Source organism: Ptychodera flava, chromosome 1 (assembly GCF_041260155.1).
Source record: "Ptychodera flava strain L36383 chromosome 1, AS_Pfla_20210202, whole genome shotgun sequence".
NCBI lineage: Eukaryota > Metazoa > Hemichordata > Enteropneusta > Ptychoderidae > Ptychodera > Ptychodera flava.
In genome coordinates, this window is record NC_091928.1 from 44113739 (window position 1) to 44136199 (window position 22461).

Genomic DNA, 22461 nt, shown 5'->3' on the forward strand with positions numbered 1-22461 from the left:
CAGGAGACGCTGAAATTCGAAAATTCTCTTGCATTAGAAACCATGATTCCGCTTCTCGCCTCTATCGACAAAAGCGTGATTGGACGTTCTTGAAAATTGCGCCATTTGTGTCACCTGGAATTAATAATTTAAGTTTATATAAGCTAAAGCGCATGCGCGGAGAACGCACCCATAATGCCCCCAAAGGGAAGTGACGTTTATAAGAGGATAGATGAAAGCTGGTATCGGACAAGTGCGTTGAAGGGTAGAAAGCATATGCTATATGTAAAGAAGACAGGAAAGAATGAAATAGTTAGCACAACTGGGCGGGAAAACCTGTGTCACTTTACTTACGCCGACCCGGCAGCCTTATTGTTAAGTTGCCCCATGTTACTGAGCAACCATCGCCGAAAAATGTCGTTGCTGTTTTCTTGCTGCAAAATGGACGACATTGCCGTATCTGCTACATTGCGTTTCCTTCTGTGAAAAAGAAAGCGAAGCGTATTTGTAAAGTAAAAGTGTTCAGTAGCGAGAGATTCGTTCTTTTGAATTGACTGGTGCCATTGTTTTGTTTTGTTTTAGTATTTCTATGCTAATGCTATTTTCCCTCTTAATTAATACATGTAAATCTTTGACCCTTCCGTAGTATTTACCCCAGACTTGGTCTCGTCCATTATTTCCGACAGGGGTGGCTGCAATGTTGGAAAAGGCGAACAAGTCCAAAAGTTGCGTTATAATGCCACTGATGTCAAGACTCCAAAAGCAGGTGTAATACCGGATACCTAGGTACCTCGGGCAGATATTTGAGACCTAGAAACAACAGTTTCTTTAATGTCACTTGAGGATTTAACTTTTAGAAAAGATTATCTCGAGTTCATAAACACGTTATTTGCGAGTCCGCCCACCGTCGCAATCATTTGTAGCAGTGTTGCCACAGTGTGTGTATACTACTTAATTACAGGACTCAGAGAAAGAATCAGGCAAAGGGTAATTTCACAAGAAAGCATGAAACAGAACTACGTTTTTGTAGGACAGTATTGGTGAAAGAAAATTACAGAATGTAGACCCGATTGGACCTTCTCATGTAGAGGCAGGATTTGGATCTCCAATCTGTTGACGTCATCAGCAGCGTTGGAGAAATGAACGGATGATTTTGTGAAAACCTAATACAGTGCTCAGGGACTAGGTCAACAAAAAATTAAAAATAGCACAGACAAAGTCTTTTGTCGATTACGTACGCCTTCATTACCTGACTATAATACGACTGTTTACAGGATTAAATCTGTTTTGGCAAAAATGATATTTTTGTCGGGGCGGAATATTTAATTTTGCCCCACGAATACGTAATACTTTTCAGCCGGCCACTCAATCTTGAGAAATGATTGTCAATTCGATGTCAACGTCCAGTTTTACTATGCTCCCCAAGAATATCGCGCCATAGCATCTATATGGTAAAATTACTTTCCATCAAGTACTGACCAACTTTCGAATGGCACATGGCCAAATGTCGAAAAAAAAATGCCAAAACCTATTTCATATTTAGCTACGTTTTAAATGATATAAAATGTACTTATCTATGAAGCAAAACCTAAAGATGCAGTTTTAATTTTAAAATTGTCATAGTTTTCTCCCCAGACAAAAATTACCCAAAATGAAACAACATGAGAATGGAGCCTTATTGAAAGACACACGACGGACTGAAAAAAACTATGGCTACAATGCTTCCATATAGTCTACTAAAGAAATACGTGAACATATAAAACAGCTTTAATTCAAGTAAATAAAAGTAGACAAGCAGTTACCATGCCCAATGTTAGATAAAAACGAAGAGTTGTTTGCACGGCGCAAACCATAAAATAGTAAATAGTGGAAGATTTAAGCAGACGAATATTCTTCACTGATAAAAATTCATCAGCATGTATCTTCACACTCAGTGCACATTAAAGTCCCACTAGCTGTAACTCTTGAATTTGTTGACATAAAAAAGGCTTTCTATTTTCTCTGGTTTCTGATAAATTCTACCAATTTAAAGGATATATTCTTTTACTACTGAAAATTTGGACATGTAAATTTAAATTTTAAGCGTTATTTGATTTCCTGCCATTTTTAAAAAACTGGTAATATTACAAGGAAAACCAAGGATATGATGTCCCAGTGGAAAACATTCAGTACTATGCATTACATTGGACTACTCTGTTGTGTCTGTGAAGATTCAAATGCATATATGCACGACGTACAGCGTTTTTGCTTTATTTGCATGGGGTGCCAGTTTACGTTTGGGCACACGTTTATTATTTATCTTGTTCAAAATTGCACATGCAGTTCCAGTGGGCAGTTTATTATACTTGTATAAACACCCCTAAATGAGTACTTTCACACGAACTTGTTTTAGTTTGGAAGTAAAATCACAAAAATAATGCTAAAAGATACAGCTAGTGGGGCTTTAATACACTCTATATCCCCTTTCTATATAATGTCAAAGGAGGCATTACACGCGAGATATGCCGAGATCACACGAGATGCTTGCCTACAAAGAAGATTTGCGGTTTCAAAATCTGCCCTTAGGCTCACTGCAGCGTCCCTGGAAAACCTTCACAATCACATTTCAACAATGGTACAGGTCAAACATCTTAACTTATTAATTATCATATTCAATAATTGTATTATTGATAACTTTACCAAATATTTTCAACCGACAGGATGTAAGATGGTCAACAACAATTCGAAAGAGAAAGTGAGGATACAGTTAATGACATTCTTGCATATATGTACCAGAGTTCTTCTGTGGGCAGCTACAGCGCATGTGTGGTGACGAAAATCGATAACACGTGACGGTGCCGACCAATCAATGTCCAAATTAATGACCTACTCTTTGGTGCGAGGCGTTTAATGAATATTAAATGCCTATCTGCCAGCTCTACATAGTTCGATGCTTTGACAGAACACGTCGCTGGAAATCATCGCTGTGTAGTCTTTTTTTGTTTTGTTTTGTTTTCGTAGATCACTGAGATTCATGACTTACGGAGTGTCTTCGGTCTGCTGCGAATTCTTCCGTTCCTGTTGTTCGATTAAGTTTTGTATAATTCTTCTGAGTGCTTCTCTCTTAGCTTTGCTTCTTTCGTATTTTAACAGTGACGCCATGTACGTGTCGGCAACGTTTTTCTTACGTCTGTCAACACAACAGCCATGATCGCCGAAAAACTCACTGAATTAATATTTAAGTCGCCAGAGGGGGAGTTTAAATCACGATGAAAGCGTTAATACTTTCGTGCATTAGAAGCAAAGTTTGATGATAAACCAAGACGGTACAGATTGCGGAAGATTTGCCATTCGTTGTACATATTACACTAATTTTAAGAACATGATCTTTTGACATGATACTTCTTTAAAATAATCAATTGTTTTAAACGGTTAAAGTTGCTTAAACTTGAGAATACAGTTAATCATTATTGAACGAGGGAAGTGTCTACGTTTGTCTAACTGTGGGGACTAACCCAGATAGTGACAAATCATTCGCAAACTGCTCCCCTGCCTTGGTAACTACACTACTTACACTACGCCGCCATGCTGTTGCAAACGCCGTAGAAACCAGTTATGCAGAGCCATGCTGCCCATTCTTTCGTGCTGCTTTCTAAGCAGTGAGGACATCGATGCGTCAGCGACATTTCCCCGCTTCATTCTGTTCGCATGACCATATTTAGAACAATTTAAATGTCACGTGCCCAAGAGCATGCGGACCGCAAATCAGCCGAGCCCAATGGACAGCCACACTGATGAACAGCTTGAAATTACGTCACACAAAACAGAATGCATGAGCATGCGCAGTACTATATCATCGTTTGGGGTCTATGGCCATATATATACCTACGAATTCGAAGGAAAGATTTCATCAACACATAAAGCACATAGACCTACATACATGCAAACTATTCTGACATGCAATATTTCTGTTAGGGTATCTGTAACCGGATTTTACGGGAAGTGTTTGGCCTTGTGAAATTTCTCGACTAGAATCGTACTTGTAAGCACATATGCACTTCGTAGAGCTTGTTATACGTAAATTAATAGAAAGTTAGCGTTCTGTAATTGTGAAGGAATCGTAAAGGATTACAGCATAAATACGCGTGTGCGCACAGCAGTGAAATGTTCTGAAAATAAAATTTATTGTACGTTGTGTATAAGGTTGTCCAACATCAGTGTTAAACGCAACAGGTATAATAGATGAAGCACAACACGTGTCCTTCCGCACTTCCTGTTCGGAGAGAAAAGCTCATGAAGATGCTTGTGATAGAAAGACGGCGTGAATAACGGACTTGTTTCCTGGAATCACAGAAATGTATCATTTTGTTCAGTCTGTCGTCATCGATTAAGACATTTCAGGTCTTATATTTTTATGCAACGTGTAACATTATTTCCTGGAAGAAAATTTGACGCATAGATCAAGTCTTAGCTGTCAAGCAAGTAATGTAGTGCAGACTAAAGCGTCCAACAAAGTACAAAGAAACCTTGGAGAAATCGACATATGGACGTGAATAAGAATTTCTACTTACATAGGCGTTCCATAACTCTGTTTAACGGCCACCAATACTAGTACTAAGACTACCACCACGATAGATTTGTTCATGCTTATGTTACAAGACCTGCAGCGTAAAAGATAATGAAAAAACTTGATTTCAGTGACCCTTCTCTGACCTCTTTATATAAGTGCGCGCGCAGCGACTATGACGTCACAATTTCTGGTCAACTAATTTCGCTTGTACGACTGAATAACACAGGGCGGCGGGGGGTTTAAGCGATAGGTCACATTCAATCAATGTCATGTTCAGCTTTACCTTAAACGTGTTAATGCCGTTTGAGTCGTTTGTAATCATCATATTCTGACTTTTCGACATTCATTTCATTAAATTGGGTGTTTTATTCATACCATTGCCCCATCATCATCACCTGTGACGGTGGTCCGTGATGACGTGTATCTTTAAATAACAATATAGTCGGAAAATGCTACTACGGGACAATAAACGTAAAGACTCGCAAACGTGCAAACACCACTTATAAACAAAATATTAATTTATGTCTCATTTAACCTAAAACATATGAAATTAATCTGTGACATTTTTCATTCTGGAACTGTCTATATTGACTAAACTTCTGAAAGGAATCGAGAGACCCATTGAGCGAATATTTTACGATTTATGTATGTTTTCCCCCTCATTTTCGTAGATCGTACAACGAAGCAAGCTCTTGATTTAATCTGAAATGCATGGCGACAATATTAATTTCTGGTTTTTTTTTTTACTTTCAAAGCGAATTCTAGACAACTTTCGGACTGGTAAGCCGAAGTATTTTGAGGGACTTTATTGATCAATAGCTATCTTAATATTGTTCTCTAATGTAAAATCCACATCCAATAGTCAATTATATTGATAGCACTGACGTTATATGTTCACTTACAGATGTGACCAACTTTGCCGGATCGGAGTTCAGGTGAGTGACCCGGTTTCTAATCCCCGATTCAATGAGGGCAATGACATTTTCAAGTTTATTCAAAATGATGAAATACAAAGTTTTAAAGGTATACTGTCACCTGTTCCAATTTTGCCACAGTTACCATTGAAAGAGAAAATCTAACCAATCGCAGATTTTAAGCGGGTGGCCGCTTTTTTAGAACAGCGCCCTCACATGGACATTTTGAATACCAAGGAACGCCCCTTTGACCCTATATGGGCATATTAGATTACAAGTGACTGTACACCTTTTAGCGGGCACCGCAATTTGTCATTTTTTACGGAGTTGAAAATAACTGACCACGCACATTCATTGAGCAGGTATACTTTTTGCCAGGGAGGAGAAAATTTTCAGTTACCTTCCAGACTGTCAAGAGAAAATATTGATCAATGTTTTGTCTGCTTAATTCAGAGGTGAAGTATTCTGGTGTACAGTATGCTAGACATTATGACGGAAGGTATCATTTTGATTTGACTAGCAACATCTGACTACTGTTATTTTTCACGAATACCTAAACCAGCTCTTGATAAAATTTATGGACGTGTAGTTTGCATCATATTGCTATGGAGGACACAAGGGAAATCTTTAGAGTTTCCAATAATCGAAGTAAAGTGCGGATAAGCCAAAACATGATAAAAAGAATTTTGGGAGTTTAGATTACAATGTTTGTGGGCGTGCTTTGAGCCAACTAGCATCCAAGAACGTGAAAAGACGAGTAAAAGTTTAAGTTTTCATCGTGCAATTGCGCAACCCGGGGCTTTGTCTCAGATGTAGAAAAGGTCAAGCTGCCTGAAATACACGTGGCCTCGGGAAGTGAGACGCTGATAAAAAAGACATAGTTAAAAACATCAAACTGTGATTAACAAAACCGAGATACTAGTCAATCGCTGAGAAGGCAAAAATATGATTGCCTTGATAGGACATTGGTTTCTTAGTTTTACCCCGGTCTCTTGATTTTATTTTGAGCAGACAGTAAGCATGACTTGTGTAATTGAAACATCAGTATCGGCAAGCAAAAATCAATTATGTATGAATGTGTTTGACATCATCTATTTTACAGTCTGACGTCATAATGCGACATTGATCTGTCCGTTTGGGTTTGTAAATCAAACGGCGCCACTACGTAATCATTCTTCCATTGAACAAAAGGATTCTAAAGTACAGATATATTTTATTCAGATATCTTGATTTAAAGTATCAAGATTTCTGCACAAGATGTATTGTAAATTCGGATCATGTGTCAGTTCCATCGCTCAAAGGACTTTCTTGAGCAATCAATGGCGAAATGCTTCTTAACATGGTCTGTCTTGTCTCTGGCCTTTCCCCAAACCAGACCCAACGAGATATCTACCTCCTGTTTCAATCCAACGTACCATCGTTCCCCGAATTTTTAAAAAAAAATGTTGTTTCATGAGTTTCCTACATGGCGCACACATAAAAGAGGGGATGAGCTGTAAGAGAATAACACTAGTCCTATACAATCGTTAAGTAATAGTAACGCCCAGAATAAAGCATTCTTTGACAGTCCAACTATTTTCTTGGTTATTTTTCCCGCCAGAAGAAAAGTATTACAAGTCTCACAGTAGTGATATAGACGAGGTTATTTTAAAAACGCCATCAACATATTTAAATATGCTTTTCACTGAAGTAACTGATATTCATAAAAATGGATAATTTTCACTTATTTTAGATGCTGGCCATAGTGTATATCACAGCAATATTTTTCAACAGAGCAATATTTTTCGACAGACTGTTGAAAAATATTGCTGTGATATACACTATGGCGATCTTCTAGCCAGGGTGTTTTTTCGTGCTAGTTTAAATTTCATGACATGAAACGGGTCTTTCCTGTTCGTCCTGATAATTTTTTTGCGATGTGAAGGGTGCATTAAAATTCCTATTTATATCATTAAACAAAAAAACTTACGACTTCCATTTTTGCAGTCATTTTCAAACAGGCAAAAGTCGAAAAGAGCATCGTGAATAAAACATATGCAGTGAATAAAAGATGGCGCCATTCTTATTAAAGAATGAAATTGGAGTAACCATTTACAACCAGGTAGAAATTACTTGTGTGCTTCTTCTCATAAAATTTTAAGAGACAATGATTTTAAAAGATATAAAGATTGTGTCTGTCAACTGATCTTGAACAAAGTCGATGTCATACGTTAGGCCTACTGTGGCGGGATGAATAAAAGACTGTGGGTGAATCCATGAAGGTGAATCTTTGCACGAATGCGAATCCAAACTGAAATACGGTTTCATATACGTGCGTGTAAACATTACAGCGGCACAGTGTTAGGAAAAGGTGACATTCTAGATCTTACTTTTCGATGTCTGGTTCCGTCATCGGAAACCAGCTGAACGAGTCACTGTAATAAAAGATAATATATCATCTTTTACCCCTCTGTTGTCACCGCTGTCTATGGATGGTAAAGTTTAACGAGGACAAAATTTGCTACGTATTTCAATTCTTATCAATCAATTGAAGTGTGCGCAATGATGGCGGGAATTCACTCTACTGCGAGGCTACATTATCTTAAACATGAATTTAAGTTCATATTGAAATCTTGTTTTCTCACACATGTACACCTTGAGTTTCAAGAACAAGTGAATTACAGTATGTTTTTTTTCAAATTACTTGTCTTTTTCGTGGAAACAAAAATTGCTTCCTGTAGCATATGACTGCAGCAATACGATGTTACCACAAGACCTTCGTCTTATACTGGCAATGGACGTTATATTCCGGAAAACTCGCCTATGATACCGGTAATTTGATATTCAACGGCTGATTAGGTTTGCATTATCGAAACCTTGTTGTCTGTGTCATGCGACACGTTTAAAGCAGCTGATCATGATACAAACGATAATGTTTCCTGTCTAAGTACAATGATCGATGGTTCCAACAGGCTCAATTGTCATGAATAATGTATTCATTTATGCAACAGAGCATTAATGTACATGGGTTGAATATGCAAACCAATTAATTAGTGGAATCCTTTAGCTCACAATGAAGCACTAGATACCTTTCAACGCGATTGGTTGATGCGCAACTCTCATTTTTGTCTTTGAAGAGTTTAAAACTCTTCTAATGAGAGCACAGTACAAGCCAAAGAGAAAGAAAGTCAAAGCAATCGTCAGATATAAAATTCACCTGTCTTTGGATATGCGAAGACAGATAATGAGCGGGCACATTGGCATCTGGTGATCATTTATGTACACCATCTTCTAAGCGACAAAATCTTCTGATTACAAAATCTCTTGAGCAACGAAATTTTCTGAGCAGCAAGCGCTCTATTTCTTTTCAAGCATGTGTCCTATAGTGGGAACATGTCTATTCCGAGACTAGCCTGTAATTTCATGGCGATGGACACTCACTAGTTTGTGCAGGTGTACAGTGACTGGTTATCGTACTAATCATTGGTCTTCCAACAATGGAGGTCGGTCAAAAAACTCCACCGAACGACACGACTCCCGCAATGGCAGGAAGATTAATTACAGATCCGTGTCTTCGCTCACAACTGTACTCTATTTTAGGGACGCGGTTACCGGAAGGTCGGGCTCGGGTCATTCCGAACCAATCGCCGGCGGCGAGCGATGCACCCCGCATCTAACGAAAGATTGATCGACCCAGTACGTTCATATCCCCTGGGGGCGAAGAAACTTGGAAATTTGAAGCCATCGCGCTGAAATATGGGGAAATTAGCCTCAAGGTTTATTAATATTCAACAACGTTCCCTCCCAATGTCTGTTGTAGTATATTTGAAATGTGATACCCCCTTTCCAGAACATTAGCGGTGAATGCAGTTCAAGTGTTGAACATAATTCACGTAGCTGCGTAAAAGTGATTTTTCGGAAGTAATTATATTTTATATAAGTGTACTTGGACTCGATTTGAAGGACAAAATGTCTTGAGTGGTAAAATTGTTGTAAGTTTAAAAATCAAAACCGAAGAGAAGCAAAGCTTGCCTGATATATTCACTCCATCAACCTTTTTTAATTCCTATGATAAAAACTACATATAGATATTTAATTAACATTTTTTAAAAGTTTAATTGCAGATTAAAGCTAGCAAGGAATATCATTAAATGTCAAGGATGCGCGTATCCTTTTACTTTACATGTAATTCAATCATCACTAAAAATCGTTCCTATTAAATAAACTTAAACATATAAAAATCAATGATTTCCAAGAAAGGGAGAGAAGCATTAACGCGTAAAATACATTTTGAGACATGGTGGCGCGAACGTCACAAATCGACGAGATTATTCTACTTCGTAGGAAAGGCATGAAAAACAAACAACTTATAATAATACTACATTCAGGACAGAGAATTTCTAATAGATACATACACTTATGCCAATCAGAAAAGGCTCTTCATTAGGTAAAAAAGTATTTATTCATTCATACATTTTTCATAAGCGTTTCTGATATTTCAGTGAAGAAATTAGGTGAAAACTTCCATGAACTAATCTGCCTTTCTGAGGGATCGGAATGGCTAAAACTGTTCGTTCACCTTAGTGGAAACTCCTGAGTTGATAAAAGTGAAACCCGTTATGTCTAGAGCGCGACGCCCTTCCAGGATGCGTGCCTCGCCGACAGGCATAGCCACCTGGGCTTTGATTAGCTCTCTGGTTTGAACCTCAGCTTGGCATCTCAGTGTCAGTCTCGCGGAGCGAGGAGAGGTGAAATGTTAAGAAATCTGTATTTTCTTCTTATGGTTTCTGCCGGCGTACAATTAGGATAACCGTCAAAGCATGAAGTGAAACCGATAAGGCGGGGAAAAAGTGGTATTTCTCTAAAGACGAATACGCATGGGTGCATTTGACAGCCGGGCCCCCTTTTCAATGCTATTCGGGTTGCGAATATTAAACATTGCACAGTAGACCATAACATGAAAGTCTCAGAGCCGTTTTTAAAACCGAATTTACCTTGAGGACATATATTCTGACTTCCAACGTTTTACAATACTTTCCTGATCTACCATTTGTATGGGTTGAACTTGGAGATGTAACAGTAAGTGAAACTTGTATCGTCTTGTTTCTGTGAAAATCGGAAATTTATTTGTTTTTCTGTAAAGCGTTGACAAGGGATGGCGGCCATTTTGAATTTCAAATATTCAAGAGAATTTGTTTATCTGGTAAGAAAATTTACAAGGTGATCCCTGATTATTAGTTCTGATTTTGAAACAGACTGGTTAAAGTTAGCCTTGGGAAAGTTTGAGCGAAATTTTAAGCCTTTCACATTCGAGGGGCACACTACCTTAATTACATCAACCCCTGCAGAAGGATCCTATACTCCTTGTCTAGTTAGCTATGTCAAATATTTCTACGTCAAATATTTCTATGTGGAAAATAATGCTGGTCTGAACAGCTGTGATGTTGATCGCTTTTCGACGTCTTTTAACCTTTGCTGTCAATATTGCAAGCGACAGACGAAATCATTTTCAGTGTTAGAATCGTTACCGCGGTCGGGTGTGTCCGAAAATAGGCCTACGTCAATACCTCAGACTTCAACATTGGTCGGACTCTTCGTGAGTTCTACTAAACATGGCACAGCTTGGTTATCTCGTCACTGTTTCATCTTTTATGGCGAAAATCTCAATTTTACGACTAGGAACTGAGAGTTATGTACCTGCCCGTTATGTGGGTATTGAATTTCGCGGATCATTAAATAAAAACGAAAACCAACTTTAGCAGCAGGCAGAGAGACGACCATATTAAAGATGTACATTACCTTATCTATTAAGGTGTTGAATTTAAACAAAAGTGGTGAATACGATGAACAAAATCGTGCATTTTAAAATATACCATCGCACGACAAATTTTTACAATTGTAAATCTTCAATCAGAATAGGTTTAGAAACCAGCAACAGCGGGATATGAGAATGTAAAAACCTGAGAAACTTGGAAGATAGAGAACAGTATTGCACAAGGCCAAAACTTTGACATCCATAGACTACGAGGTAAGGATCACAAAATCAACATCAGATCTTAAAACACAGTCAACTTCTTCGACGAAGGTAAGGTAGTAATAAGTTAGTGCAAAATAATTTTCAATATCTAATATAGTCAGTGCAAAATAATCTAATATCGTATTGCACCAAAAAGATAGAAGTGTGAAAGAAAAGTGAACGTGTATGAGATACCTTATGTTCATCCTTGGACACTTCCCGGCGAACATGAGCCCGACCTGTGCTGCGTTGGCATGAAGGCACACAAAATGACGGCAAAAGAGAAGATTTGTAATTCCACCTACGAGCCTGTAATAGTGCCTACGTCAGTTCAACATCACGCGAAATGTAACAACGATTGGCGCGAGAGATTCGCGCGTAAGCTGAAGCAATGTGGCCTGCTGAGCGGTGATTGTCATGCGCGTGACAGCCGAGATCTAGTGACACGTGCGCTCCGAACACGCCGTACTGACAGCTACTTACGTTCTAAGCGCCATCCAACACACCAGCCATTTATATAGCATTCTCCTCACGAATATAACCTGTGTATTAACGGCAGGAAGCTAACATTTTCAAACTGGTTGCCCTGTGAGTTTTTAAAAGGCGTTTTTATGGCTCAATAAAAACCCGTCTCCTTGATCTGGGATATATCGTTACCGTTAGCTCAACGCACATGTCGTGTAAAGTGAATTAGAATTCCCAGTGCGGATAGCTAAAAACCAGCGATTGATTATCAATATTTAATTCACTAAAAGAATAGCTTACTGGTTCTGCGTAGTCATGTTTGTCATACAGGATGCCTTTATCTTCTTTCTTTGTGATTGGCAGCGATTTGAGTGATATGAAAAACAACCCCCAAAGCAAAGCCGACGGAAGAGTAAAATTTGGGTTAGATAAAAACTTCGAATCTGACAGCTTACCCCTCCCCCACGTTTCTAAGGAAATCAATAGGCGAGCGCGTCACGTCAAATGGGCGCCGCTCGATATGAGAGAAACCCAAAGGGCAAAACATTCTCATGGTATTTCTAGAACCACTGAAAAAATGATGTATTATGCCTAGATGGAGAGTAAATTAATTTGCGTAATTTAAAGTTGCTCTCGGTTCAGATAAGATTCTAAGATTGCTTTCTTTGATAAAAAGATGGAAACAAAACCTGGGAAAGAGCAAAGTTTAAAATAAAATGGAACATCGCGATAAATAACAAAACTCTTCACTGATAATTTTTTGTCTCACACTTTCATCCAAGAAATGACCTTCAAATCGCTAAACATCAACCAACGAAGTTACTTTTTCAAACACTAGAAGAGAACTTTCTGTTAAAAAACCCCCAAAAAACAACCAAATAAAAACTGTATTAATGTCACTACAGGAACATAGACCCGTGTGTATCACATAATTACACAATGAAAAAAACAGTCTGGCACTTGAGCTTATTAGTTTACCTGACTATGACCTTTGTTTTTTTCAAGTTGTCACGGTGAATCGTTCAATTGCTGAAGTTAGGATATAAATCATGCAAATTTATTGCAAACATCCATACATTCAAGATTTCATTGCGTACACGTTAGTTTGAGAAAGTTGCACAAAAATTGTTATGATAATGTTCTTTGGACATTCGCACCTACAGTATTTTATGATTATTCTAAGTTTAGAGACTTTGATTATAAATTTCAGCGTAATTAACGCTTTACATCCTATACCATGAGCACATACATACGGTGTTTTCAATCGGGTTCGAACCTACAACCTACGGTATCAGTCACTTAGCAGAGAAGCAACAGACAGAACCGCTCGGCCACATCCACACTCTCAAAAAAGAGTGGTTCAATAGCCGGCTAAGTTGTTACATTTTTCAGACTGAGACCCCTCCACACGTTGTAGAGTTCGTGACGCACTCACGCTCGCACGCTCACTATCACACATCACACACAAAATTTATCGAAGCAATGGATATACATCGCTTAAATTGGGCGAAAGATAGCCTCAAGGACAATTCTGTCCACCAGCAGAGCTATCAACCCAGGGTAGAAAATACGGTGTTTTCAATCGGGTTCGAATCTACAACCCACTGTATCAGTCACCTAGCGGAGAAGCAACAGACATGCTTGAAGTTGGGCGACGTTTATTATTCGTGTTAAAGAAGCCGTAAATATGTCATTCGAGATAACACGGTGGATTACAAAGATGCAAGGCTTGGCTATTCGACATTAATGAAACAGAAAAAATTGAGTTTCATGAAATAAAATAGAGAGAGCTCTTGGCGACATAATAGCTTGCAGTGATTTTAAAATTGCAATAAATCCGTCGGTAAACTTGATCATAACTTAAGTCACAATACGTGCCCGAGAGATAACATTCGACGTCATAAGAATAGCTTTCCAGCCCGTATCATTTAACGAGACAGATCTAAAACGCTCCGCACTCAGAGGTCGTGACCCAAACAGACGATAAACACTGCAAGACGACAATTGCCAATTCCCGACAACGCCGCAAAAAGTCAACTCTGACACGAACATCAACCCCGCATCCTGTGAGCCGCCGTGGTTTCACAACGTGGTCATTAAACCGCGGTCATCACGCCGAGCTGAACCGGCAATATAATCCCTATATTTGACTCGATAACGATAGTATTACGGACATACAGTATTAAGCATCCCTTCAGGTGTTCGATTTTATGGCCTCGATGGGGATCCGGTTCCTTTTAGTGCTTACAATATTCCGATTTATTGCATGAAGTGGTAATAAAAAGTAGTATTTCTTGTCACACACACAACAAACCTAATGCGATAGGGGCTTCATTTTTTCTATTTTGTATTTGCTCTTGTTCTATAAACGGTCAAAGTAGACGATATCGGGCAACCGGACAGTATAGAAGAGATATAGATATCTAGACAAAACATGTAAACGTTTATGTACCTTTTAATAATTGTAAGCTTTGAAAATATTTGAAAATCTGACATTTCCCCTATGTATGAAGGGAAATTGATTTCGTACTACGCTAGATTAACCCTATGTAAGAATGCCACATTGCACAAAACACGAACAGCCCTTCGGTATCAAGTCTTTGTATGTAACGGCACTGATTAAAACAGTGATGTTCTAGGATTGTTTAATTTGACCACAATATTCCATATGTACCGGAGTAAACCAGCGAGTAGAGTACATTAACTCTGCATGCAATGCATTGATATCTGCTGATAGATTTCGAACACCACATAAACTTAAGCGATTTAAGAATTATAGGTCGTATTGCTCCAGACTTGGAAACTGTAACCTTTTGGGAACACCATGGATGTGTCTGGCATTAGAACACAAGATATCAAATTACATGTTATTTTTGAATGAGGCGTTAGTGAACGTGCACTGTGCACTCCATAGCAGGAACGTTTAAGAATGGCATTGTATGAGAAACTCGTTCTGGAAACCGTTAACATCGTAAACGAAACGAGCGCTTTCTGTGATGATACAAGTATTATGACCTTTTCCTGTACACGGGACACCGTTAAGTAAATTTGAACCCTAGAAGAGGAAGCCGTGCTGCGTTTTCGACAGTTGAAACTCTTGTGATCAGGAATGTTCTATAAAGCGGTAAGTTTAATCACCTACCTGTTGCAATGCAAAAAACTCTTCAAGAGTCTCAGGTGCAGGTATCGTTAACCCTTCTCCACCATGAATGTGTCATCGAAATTGAACTTTGAGGAATATTTTGCTGTTTAAATACGGGAAAGTTGACCTCTCGTTCAAAATGTCGAACCTGATTTCAAATACGTGTCAATTAAATCAAGTTGCTAATAACTCGTTTTGGCGTATGCTTCGATTTATTTTTCGCGTGTTTGGAGTCAGCGGGTTCGTGCTAGAAAATGCCTGTCACCGACTAACACTCACGTTGTAAATTCCAAACCTATACACAAAACATGTGATCCTTCTTAAAAACAGACACGCTATTTCGGTCACGAACAAAATAATCGATAAGCGATAAAGATTGTAGTCGGCGATTGTGAAATTTTCATTGACTAATTTATCGGAAGTGTATATTCACGCGAAATTTGACAACACGACCACACCCTATGAACTATGGCTACTGAAGAATTTTAGCAAAATGAACATGCAGTGCCACTTGAAAAAAGGTTAATAACATCTGGATAGACTGCTGCATTAAATGTCAGTGTCAGAAATAACTAGATACATATTAAACTATACCTATTCCAAATAACTAGATACATATAAAGCCAGGTCTAGCTGTTTCGTGAATAACCGTTCATAACCGTTAGACGCCAACAGAATGTGCTTCGTACTCTAAGTATACCTTCTAGTTTATTTAGTATTTAGTTGTCCGCGGAAAGTTCCAGTAATGTTGAATTGGTGTCAGTTTTTGTTCTGTTAACCAGATACACTTTCCTTTTGCATCGAGTTCGAGTTTGACGAGTAAATAAAATGGGCAAAAAAACCAAACAAAATATTTCTCCCTACTTTTAGCAAATGGCGTATGTACAATGCAAAGATGCATAAAAAGTGCAACGTTCTACCGAAGATACACATATTTATATTAGTCCAAACTATTTTCATTAACCTCCCGTATGAATTGCACATGGGCTACATTTCCGATGCTTTCAACGAATTGGTTGGCTGAAACTCAGTGCTCCTATTGAATTATTCCTAACAGCCAATCACGTAGAGATAAGCCCTAGTTTCAGACTTTTTTTCTGTAAATAATGGCAATCTACCAATCATATATAGCCTTCCGAGCCAATGCACATGCGTGCTAGCCCATCGACGATGGGAGAGCAACGGGCACTTACAACGTTATGCGTGCTTTTATTAAGACTTTAGCTTTGTCGAGCACACATACAGTGGATGCCTGAGTCCTATCCTCTTGCGCTTTGTTGTTTATTGAACACGTGTTCCAACCTGTGGGATTACGAGTCCCATCATACCAGGCAAGGTTAATCAAGCGAAGGTCTGAAGATTGAATTTGCCTTCAAGATAGCAATCTCAGTCACAGTCATAAAACTGTGCGTTACACTGATACAGCGCGAGCTTGAAATGCCAAGAGAAATAAAGATTACGGAATTTATTATTTATGTTAATCTTCGATACAATATCAGACAACGCTTCAGTGTATCACTGTGGTAAATATTTGCTGTAAAGAAATCTTAACCTCAATGAACTTTAGATTTTCGTGTGCTCAGCTTTATCGGAAGACGGCGTCGATACTCATGATCTATTATTTTTTAGTTAGTGTAATACGACGGACAATAGCTCTAACTTTGGTAGAGTCGTCAGTAAAACAACATTAGCTATTGTGATGCTAACATGGTTCGCTTGTGTTGTTAAGTAGTAATCCCTGAGTTAGTATTAAAGCCCCAATAGCTGCTAATTTTGTGCATTATTTTCATGATTTTATTTTCAAACCAAAGTTGGTTCGTGTAAATGTAATAACTGAAGGACGTGTATTGAAGTATCACTGCTCGCTGATTCGGACCATGCCTACACGTTTTAACAGGCTTAATAATAAACGGGTGCCGCACCCATAAAATGGCGCCCCACGGGAAAAGACAAAAAAAGAGTATTTCCTGCACATACACATCGTGATCATACCAGAAACAAGCATGATGCCATTTACTTGTATGCACAACACACGATGGCCAACATTTCGTTGTTTTAATCTTTATTTTCTCTGCCATATGATTAGTTTTTGAAAATGGCGGGTAATCTAAAATGACGTGAAAACCTCTGAATTTACATGCCACTTTTGACAGTCTTGGCAGCGTTATACACTTTTTTTAGTCTCTAATGGGTCTTATTCAAAGAAAACTCTCGGGAAAACTAAGGATATTTTGAGATCGGTTTGCCAAACATTTGCAGCCATTGGGGCTTTAACAGCACTTATATGTACAATGAATTTGTGTGTTATCTTTTGAAGTAGCTAATATCCAAGCTCTGCATTTGGGAGTAAAGCAAATGTTTAAACCATATTTGATCAGGCTGAGTATTTTATATGCCACTAATACTAACTTCAACAAGCCAACTTTGTTCAACTTGGCGACCTTCCTCATTCTGTATCGTGCTGATGAATCCACGAATTGATCACTTTTAGAACTGGTGAAACCGTTATTTCTGTCAGCAAGACTTTCAGACAATCACACATGATGTTTTACAGAAGGGGCTCGTGAATTAACAGTCTATTGATGTTTGATCAGTCTTCCTTGCTTCAATCGCTATATGTGCATATTTCCTTACTTGAAACAGCTCAAGAAACAAAAAAGCAACTTTTTTACCTGCAGATTGCAACAATCCGTAGCCATATTCATTACTTCTTCTCCCTTCGATTTAATTGTTCCAATAAACGTTTTTACAGAAATTTCTGAACAATATATAATATGATACTGCGGTTTCGGCACATTTGTATTCGACCACAATCTGAACATTCGCACAAAGATTTCCAGCTGAAAAAAGTCACAGTCCCGGTGTACGTCTTATATAATGAAACTCAAATCGATTGCCGTATAATATCGCGTGACAATATCTGAAAGAATAATGAATTTCTGAAATTCTAACCCAAGTGAGCTTGTAAGCGAACAAGACAAATTATGACACATTAAAAAATAGTATGACGAGTTTATTGCATAATAATCAGTGAACAATGACGGATAAGTTGATTTACCCCACTTCGTGGGGGAGGATTGAGGATTAAAGAGATAAGTGCTCAGTCGACACGAAGACAGACATGCAAAATGAAGGAAAGGAAAAGAGGTCTGACAGGTAGAGAGACAGGCATGTAAGCAGATAAACAGACTGATAGACAGGTAGATGGACTGAAAGACAGGGTTAGACAGTGGTCTGGATTGAGAATAGGGTAGCATGGGATTCCCTACTAAAATTAAAGATTAATGGATACTGTAGCATAATTTCAACGCGACAGTGTATTTAAGGCACGGAATCCGCAAGGAATAAATTTTATGTCGTCAAAAATCACGACATCCGCGTTAGATCTGCTACGCTGAAGAAAACGTAAAAACGAAACCTGTTCACGTTGATTGCCTCTGTAGACTATATATATCTCTACTTCAAAGTTTTTTTATGGATTGACGCCCCCTAGCAAGTGAGACAGTTATCAGGAACGACTTAGGAGTAGAAAGTAATATTGCTTGGAATTCCCTCTCACATGCTTCGATATAAATTAACTGTATTATACAAAACTCGCAATTATTCACAGTCCTATACTGGCATACTAGTTGCACGTTTGAGTCACGGTGATAACAAATTTTTAATGGGAAATAGGGATCGTATTACAGTAGCATTCTGTGGGGCTCTGAAGAGACTTTCATTTAGTGGTCATACGAATAAATCTTACGCTATGCAAACTCCCAAAGGCCGAATCGTTTCCGCGAGGGCAGCTTTGTATTTCAGTGCTAACAAAAATCGCGTTCGGAGACTGGGAAATTGATGTGAGAGTTGACAAAAGATAAACTCTTATCCTGAAGTGTGGTTTTGTTGATATTCGTTTCGATTTCCTTTTGATGGCAACGTCATATTCTAGGAATGAAATAGCTATCGAAAAGACTTGAAAAATAAGCAACCTTTAAAGTTGATTAATTAAAGTAGAATGGCCGTGTATAAAGTTTCAGCGAATGATATGACATATCTGTTTCACATTTTATATCAAAACTAATTTCTATATCAATTAGATGTTGAGGAACATGCATATCAGATTTTGACTTAATCCTGCCCAGACGGTTCTTATCGGTTACAGTTGAATCTAATTAAACAATGTGGACCGTAATGTCTACGGAAAACCTTCTATGTTATATTCTGGCTGCAAAGTATACTGAAACAATCAGCAAAATGTTAGACGTTGTCCTTTTAGAGTGAGTACGTTTGAAACAATCGTTATATATAAATGTGCAATACAGAAGATGTGGACAGGGGTCAAGTGGTGGCACAGTACATTAGAAAAAGAGGTAACCGACAAACAAACAAATTTATTCATCTGAACTTAATGTTATCTTGTAATTTAGTGAGCAAACTCGACGAATGGATGAATATTCCAAGAACCTTTTGTACAAGGAGATAAATTCGATCGGAATTAGTCAATTTACTAAATTGGTGTATCTTTGAACAAGCTTGATTTTTACAATAATTTACTATTACTAGTTTTTCGCATGTGCATGCGCGTGCTAAATGCTTTAACGCATAAATATTAAAAAAATTAAAAGCATGTATTTCCACTGCAGAGAAAGAAATGAAGGTAAAACTTCGTCAGACTGATTAAACTTCATTGTCAAAACATAAAAGGTCAGCACATCGATTGCTGTCTTTTTCTGTTCAAAGGGTGTTCAATAAACACGCGATCAAATCGGCATTTCTAGACTTAATTCGATACCAGATTGATTGCACTCGGCGGAGGGCTGTAATAGCGCATGCTCAAGGGATCCGGCTCAAGTGTTTTGTCTCCCTGGGGAGGATCACTCACTCATTGTACGTGAGTCGTGGCACCGATGTGCCGGTTTCCGCTGATTTCAGTTTCGTGATCACATTACCTCGAGGTGGTCGCCATGTTCGATGATTGCATGGGGTATCACAGGTTAGAGTCCGCCCTACCGGGACATCCGGGCACTGCGTCAACTCTTTCACCGTAAAGAAATGAGAGCGTTTTACCAGTGAAACAGATCTATTTGAACGAAAAATTGTACTCTTCATCTCTGCACATCACCATTATTTGCGGCGTTCTAAATCTTTTAATTTTGTGAACTTGACCTTCTGTACTAAATTGTTAGACACTCAGCGGTCATTTTATGCACTTTTAGACCACACACACACCTATCGTTTTCTGTATTCAAGATCATCGGCTGTAAGAATTTTGCAAACAAATCACCGACTCTGAAAAGATCTCGCTGATCTAAGATAGTAGCATGGGCCCATTAGTGACACACTGCTTACTCGGAATCTTGAAAATGTTTCATTAAGCTAATGCGTGTTCAATGCATATGTCTTGGTATTCTTATAATATGGATATGCCACGTTGGGAAGAGGGTAGAAAAATAGTGATGTCTTTGTCAGAAAAGCATATGCTACATCTTGTTTGGTATTTCAGGCTCTTTGCTTCTGGCTAATAATGTTTTTGCCTTTCATCCCCTTCGATCTCTCTCTCTCTCTCTCTCTCTCTCTCTCTCTCTCTCTCTCTCTCTCTCTCTCTCTCTCTCTCTCTCTCTCTCTCTCTCTCTCTCTCTCTCTCTCTCTCAACTGTTGAGAAGTGGACTGCCACGCTCATGACCGGAAACGTTCATTTTCATGCTTGATAAACTGTTATCGATAAGATAATCGTTAGATAGTGAAAGAAGATGCCAACCGCGCTCTTCTAATACTGAAGCTTTTTTCTTTGTGTAGGGTGATTGATCAGACAAGCTGACAGTTGTGAACATACGGTGATCTCATATCTGTCCACCTTACCCCCGAAGCCATGCCATCTAATAGCTTTATTAAAAGGTAATCTGGCCTATCGTCATACACCGCAGTCCTCCTGGAGCCGAAATGTACACGTTGGGACGCATATGCAAATTGCAGACGACGAAATCGATTAATTTGCAATACCGATAGGCGTAGCGGTGAGTCACGAATAACGGACTACCCGTCTAGCTCGTCCCGGTCAGTTCGACTCCAAGCGACCTGTTTGCCCCCAGGAGTCAGAAATACCTCGCCTACATCGATCTATATGAAGAAAACAAACAAGCGGTTTTTTCGTCGCTGTCACCTGTATTAATTCACATATGAAATATGGTTTCAGAAATTCTGAGATGAATATGTTGTCGTGACTACAGATTCGTGATCTAAATATCCCTTATCATAGATATGGAGTGGATGCCCACCTCTACATTATTAGGTGTCTTTCAATATCGGAGGCCCAGCACTTAATGTTGTTACCGGATTTCCAAAAAAGGTGGGTGGGTTAGTGGATTGCGACTTTCCTGGTTTACATTATAATGGCCATTAACTGAATTAACGATTTGATAATACAAAAGTACCTGATATTTTGCCTCCGGAGTCGTAGAGGTCGAAAACACAATGATAGCTCAATATCGGAAATATCAGGTGACCTCGCCTTCATTAATTTCCTAAAACCAACAAAAACGTGGGTTCCTGTCAAAATAGCACTCAAGAGATTAAGATGTCGATGTTTACGCTGCCTTAAGGAAACAGTCATTATTTACAACCCGGGGGTCGAAGGAATTAGAGGGAGAAAGAAGGGCGCTACTCAGTTTTTTTGGAGGGGAAATGTACTGAAGCATTCAGTGCATTTAATATTGAAGAATAAAAAAAACCCGTAGATTCAAAAATGGTACCAAAAATGGTACAATTTTATGAAAACATGGTACAATTTGATATATATGTGTATAGCAATTGTTGTAACAAGAAGTGGAACGAGATCCGGGTCATAGAGGATTGCTCTCAGCAGATACCATTATTAGTGCACTTAATCTGGGGACAAACCTCAACTGTTGTAAATTCACCCTTTATTATCACAGAAGTATAGATTTTAATTGACTTAAGTTCAATAACCATTTTGACATTCAACTACACACATGCAAATTAAACAGTACTATTTGGTTAGAAACTGGTCATAGGGTGAGTTTTTATATTTATAATTCAGTGTGACTTTGAATTTCATTTCGTTGGTTTCACATTTTTCAACCGTCATGAGGCAACTGATGATAATCTAGCAGCGTAAACCAGGATTTGAAAGCTCTTTACTATTGCTGTATCTGTGAATTATACAAATACATGCATTGATATTTAATTCAGCCAAGTTAGGGAGTCAGTGAAATTTTCTGTGTTAGAGCGGGAGGTTACTCAAATTCATCATGGTTGGCAGGAGGGGGGTTACTCGAAATTTCGGAGTTTCTAATGTTAGTCCTTTGACCCCCCGGCAGTAAAGAGTGACCGCTTCCTTAACAAATGACCTCTTATCATGGCTATCAAATTGGTTCGACATTTTCAAATATTGAATTCGTTCTGTAAACTAAAT

The 22461-nt window shown here is 38.5% G+C and overlaps 1 protein-coding gene across 9 annotated transcripts in view; it reads right to left on the bottom strand.

Moving 5' to 3' along the window:
* LOC139138360 (uncharacterized) overlaps nt 1–22461 on the bottom strand; it is a 54997-nt gene that overhangs the window by 10743 nt on the left and 21793 nt on the right. For 3 of the 9 annotated variants that reach the window (XM_070706752.1, XM_070706767.1, XM_070706759.1), the window contains 3 exons: nt 4530–4619; nt 3002–3148; nt 334–459 (listed from right to left, as the gene is read on the bottom strand). In XM_070706752.1, the coding sequence (XP_070562853.1) occupies nt 334–459; nt 3002–3148; nt 4530–4603 (347 nt within the window). In that variant the 5' untranslated portion in view covers nt 4604–4619. Of the gene's footprint in view, nt 1–333; nt 460–3001; nt 3149–3532; nt 3659–4529; nt 4620–11632; nt 11782–22461 lie in introns of those variants that run through there. The other 6 variants (XM_070706701.1, XM_070706737.1, XM_070706717.1 and 3 more) reach the window with 4 other exon arrangements.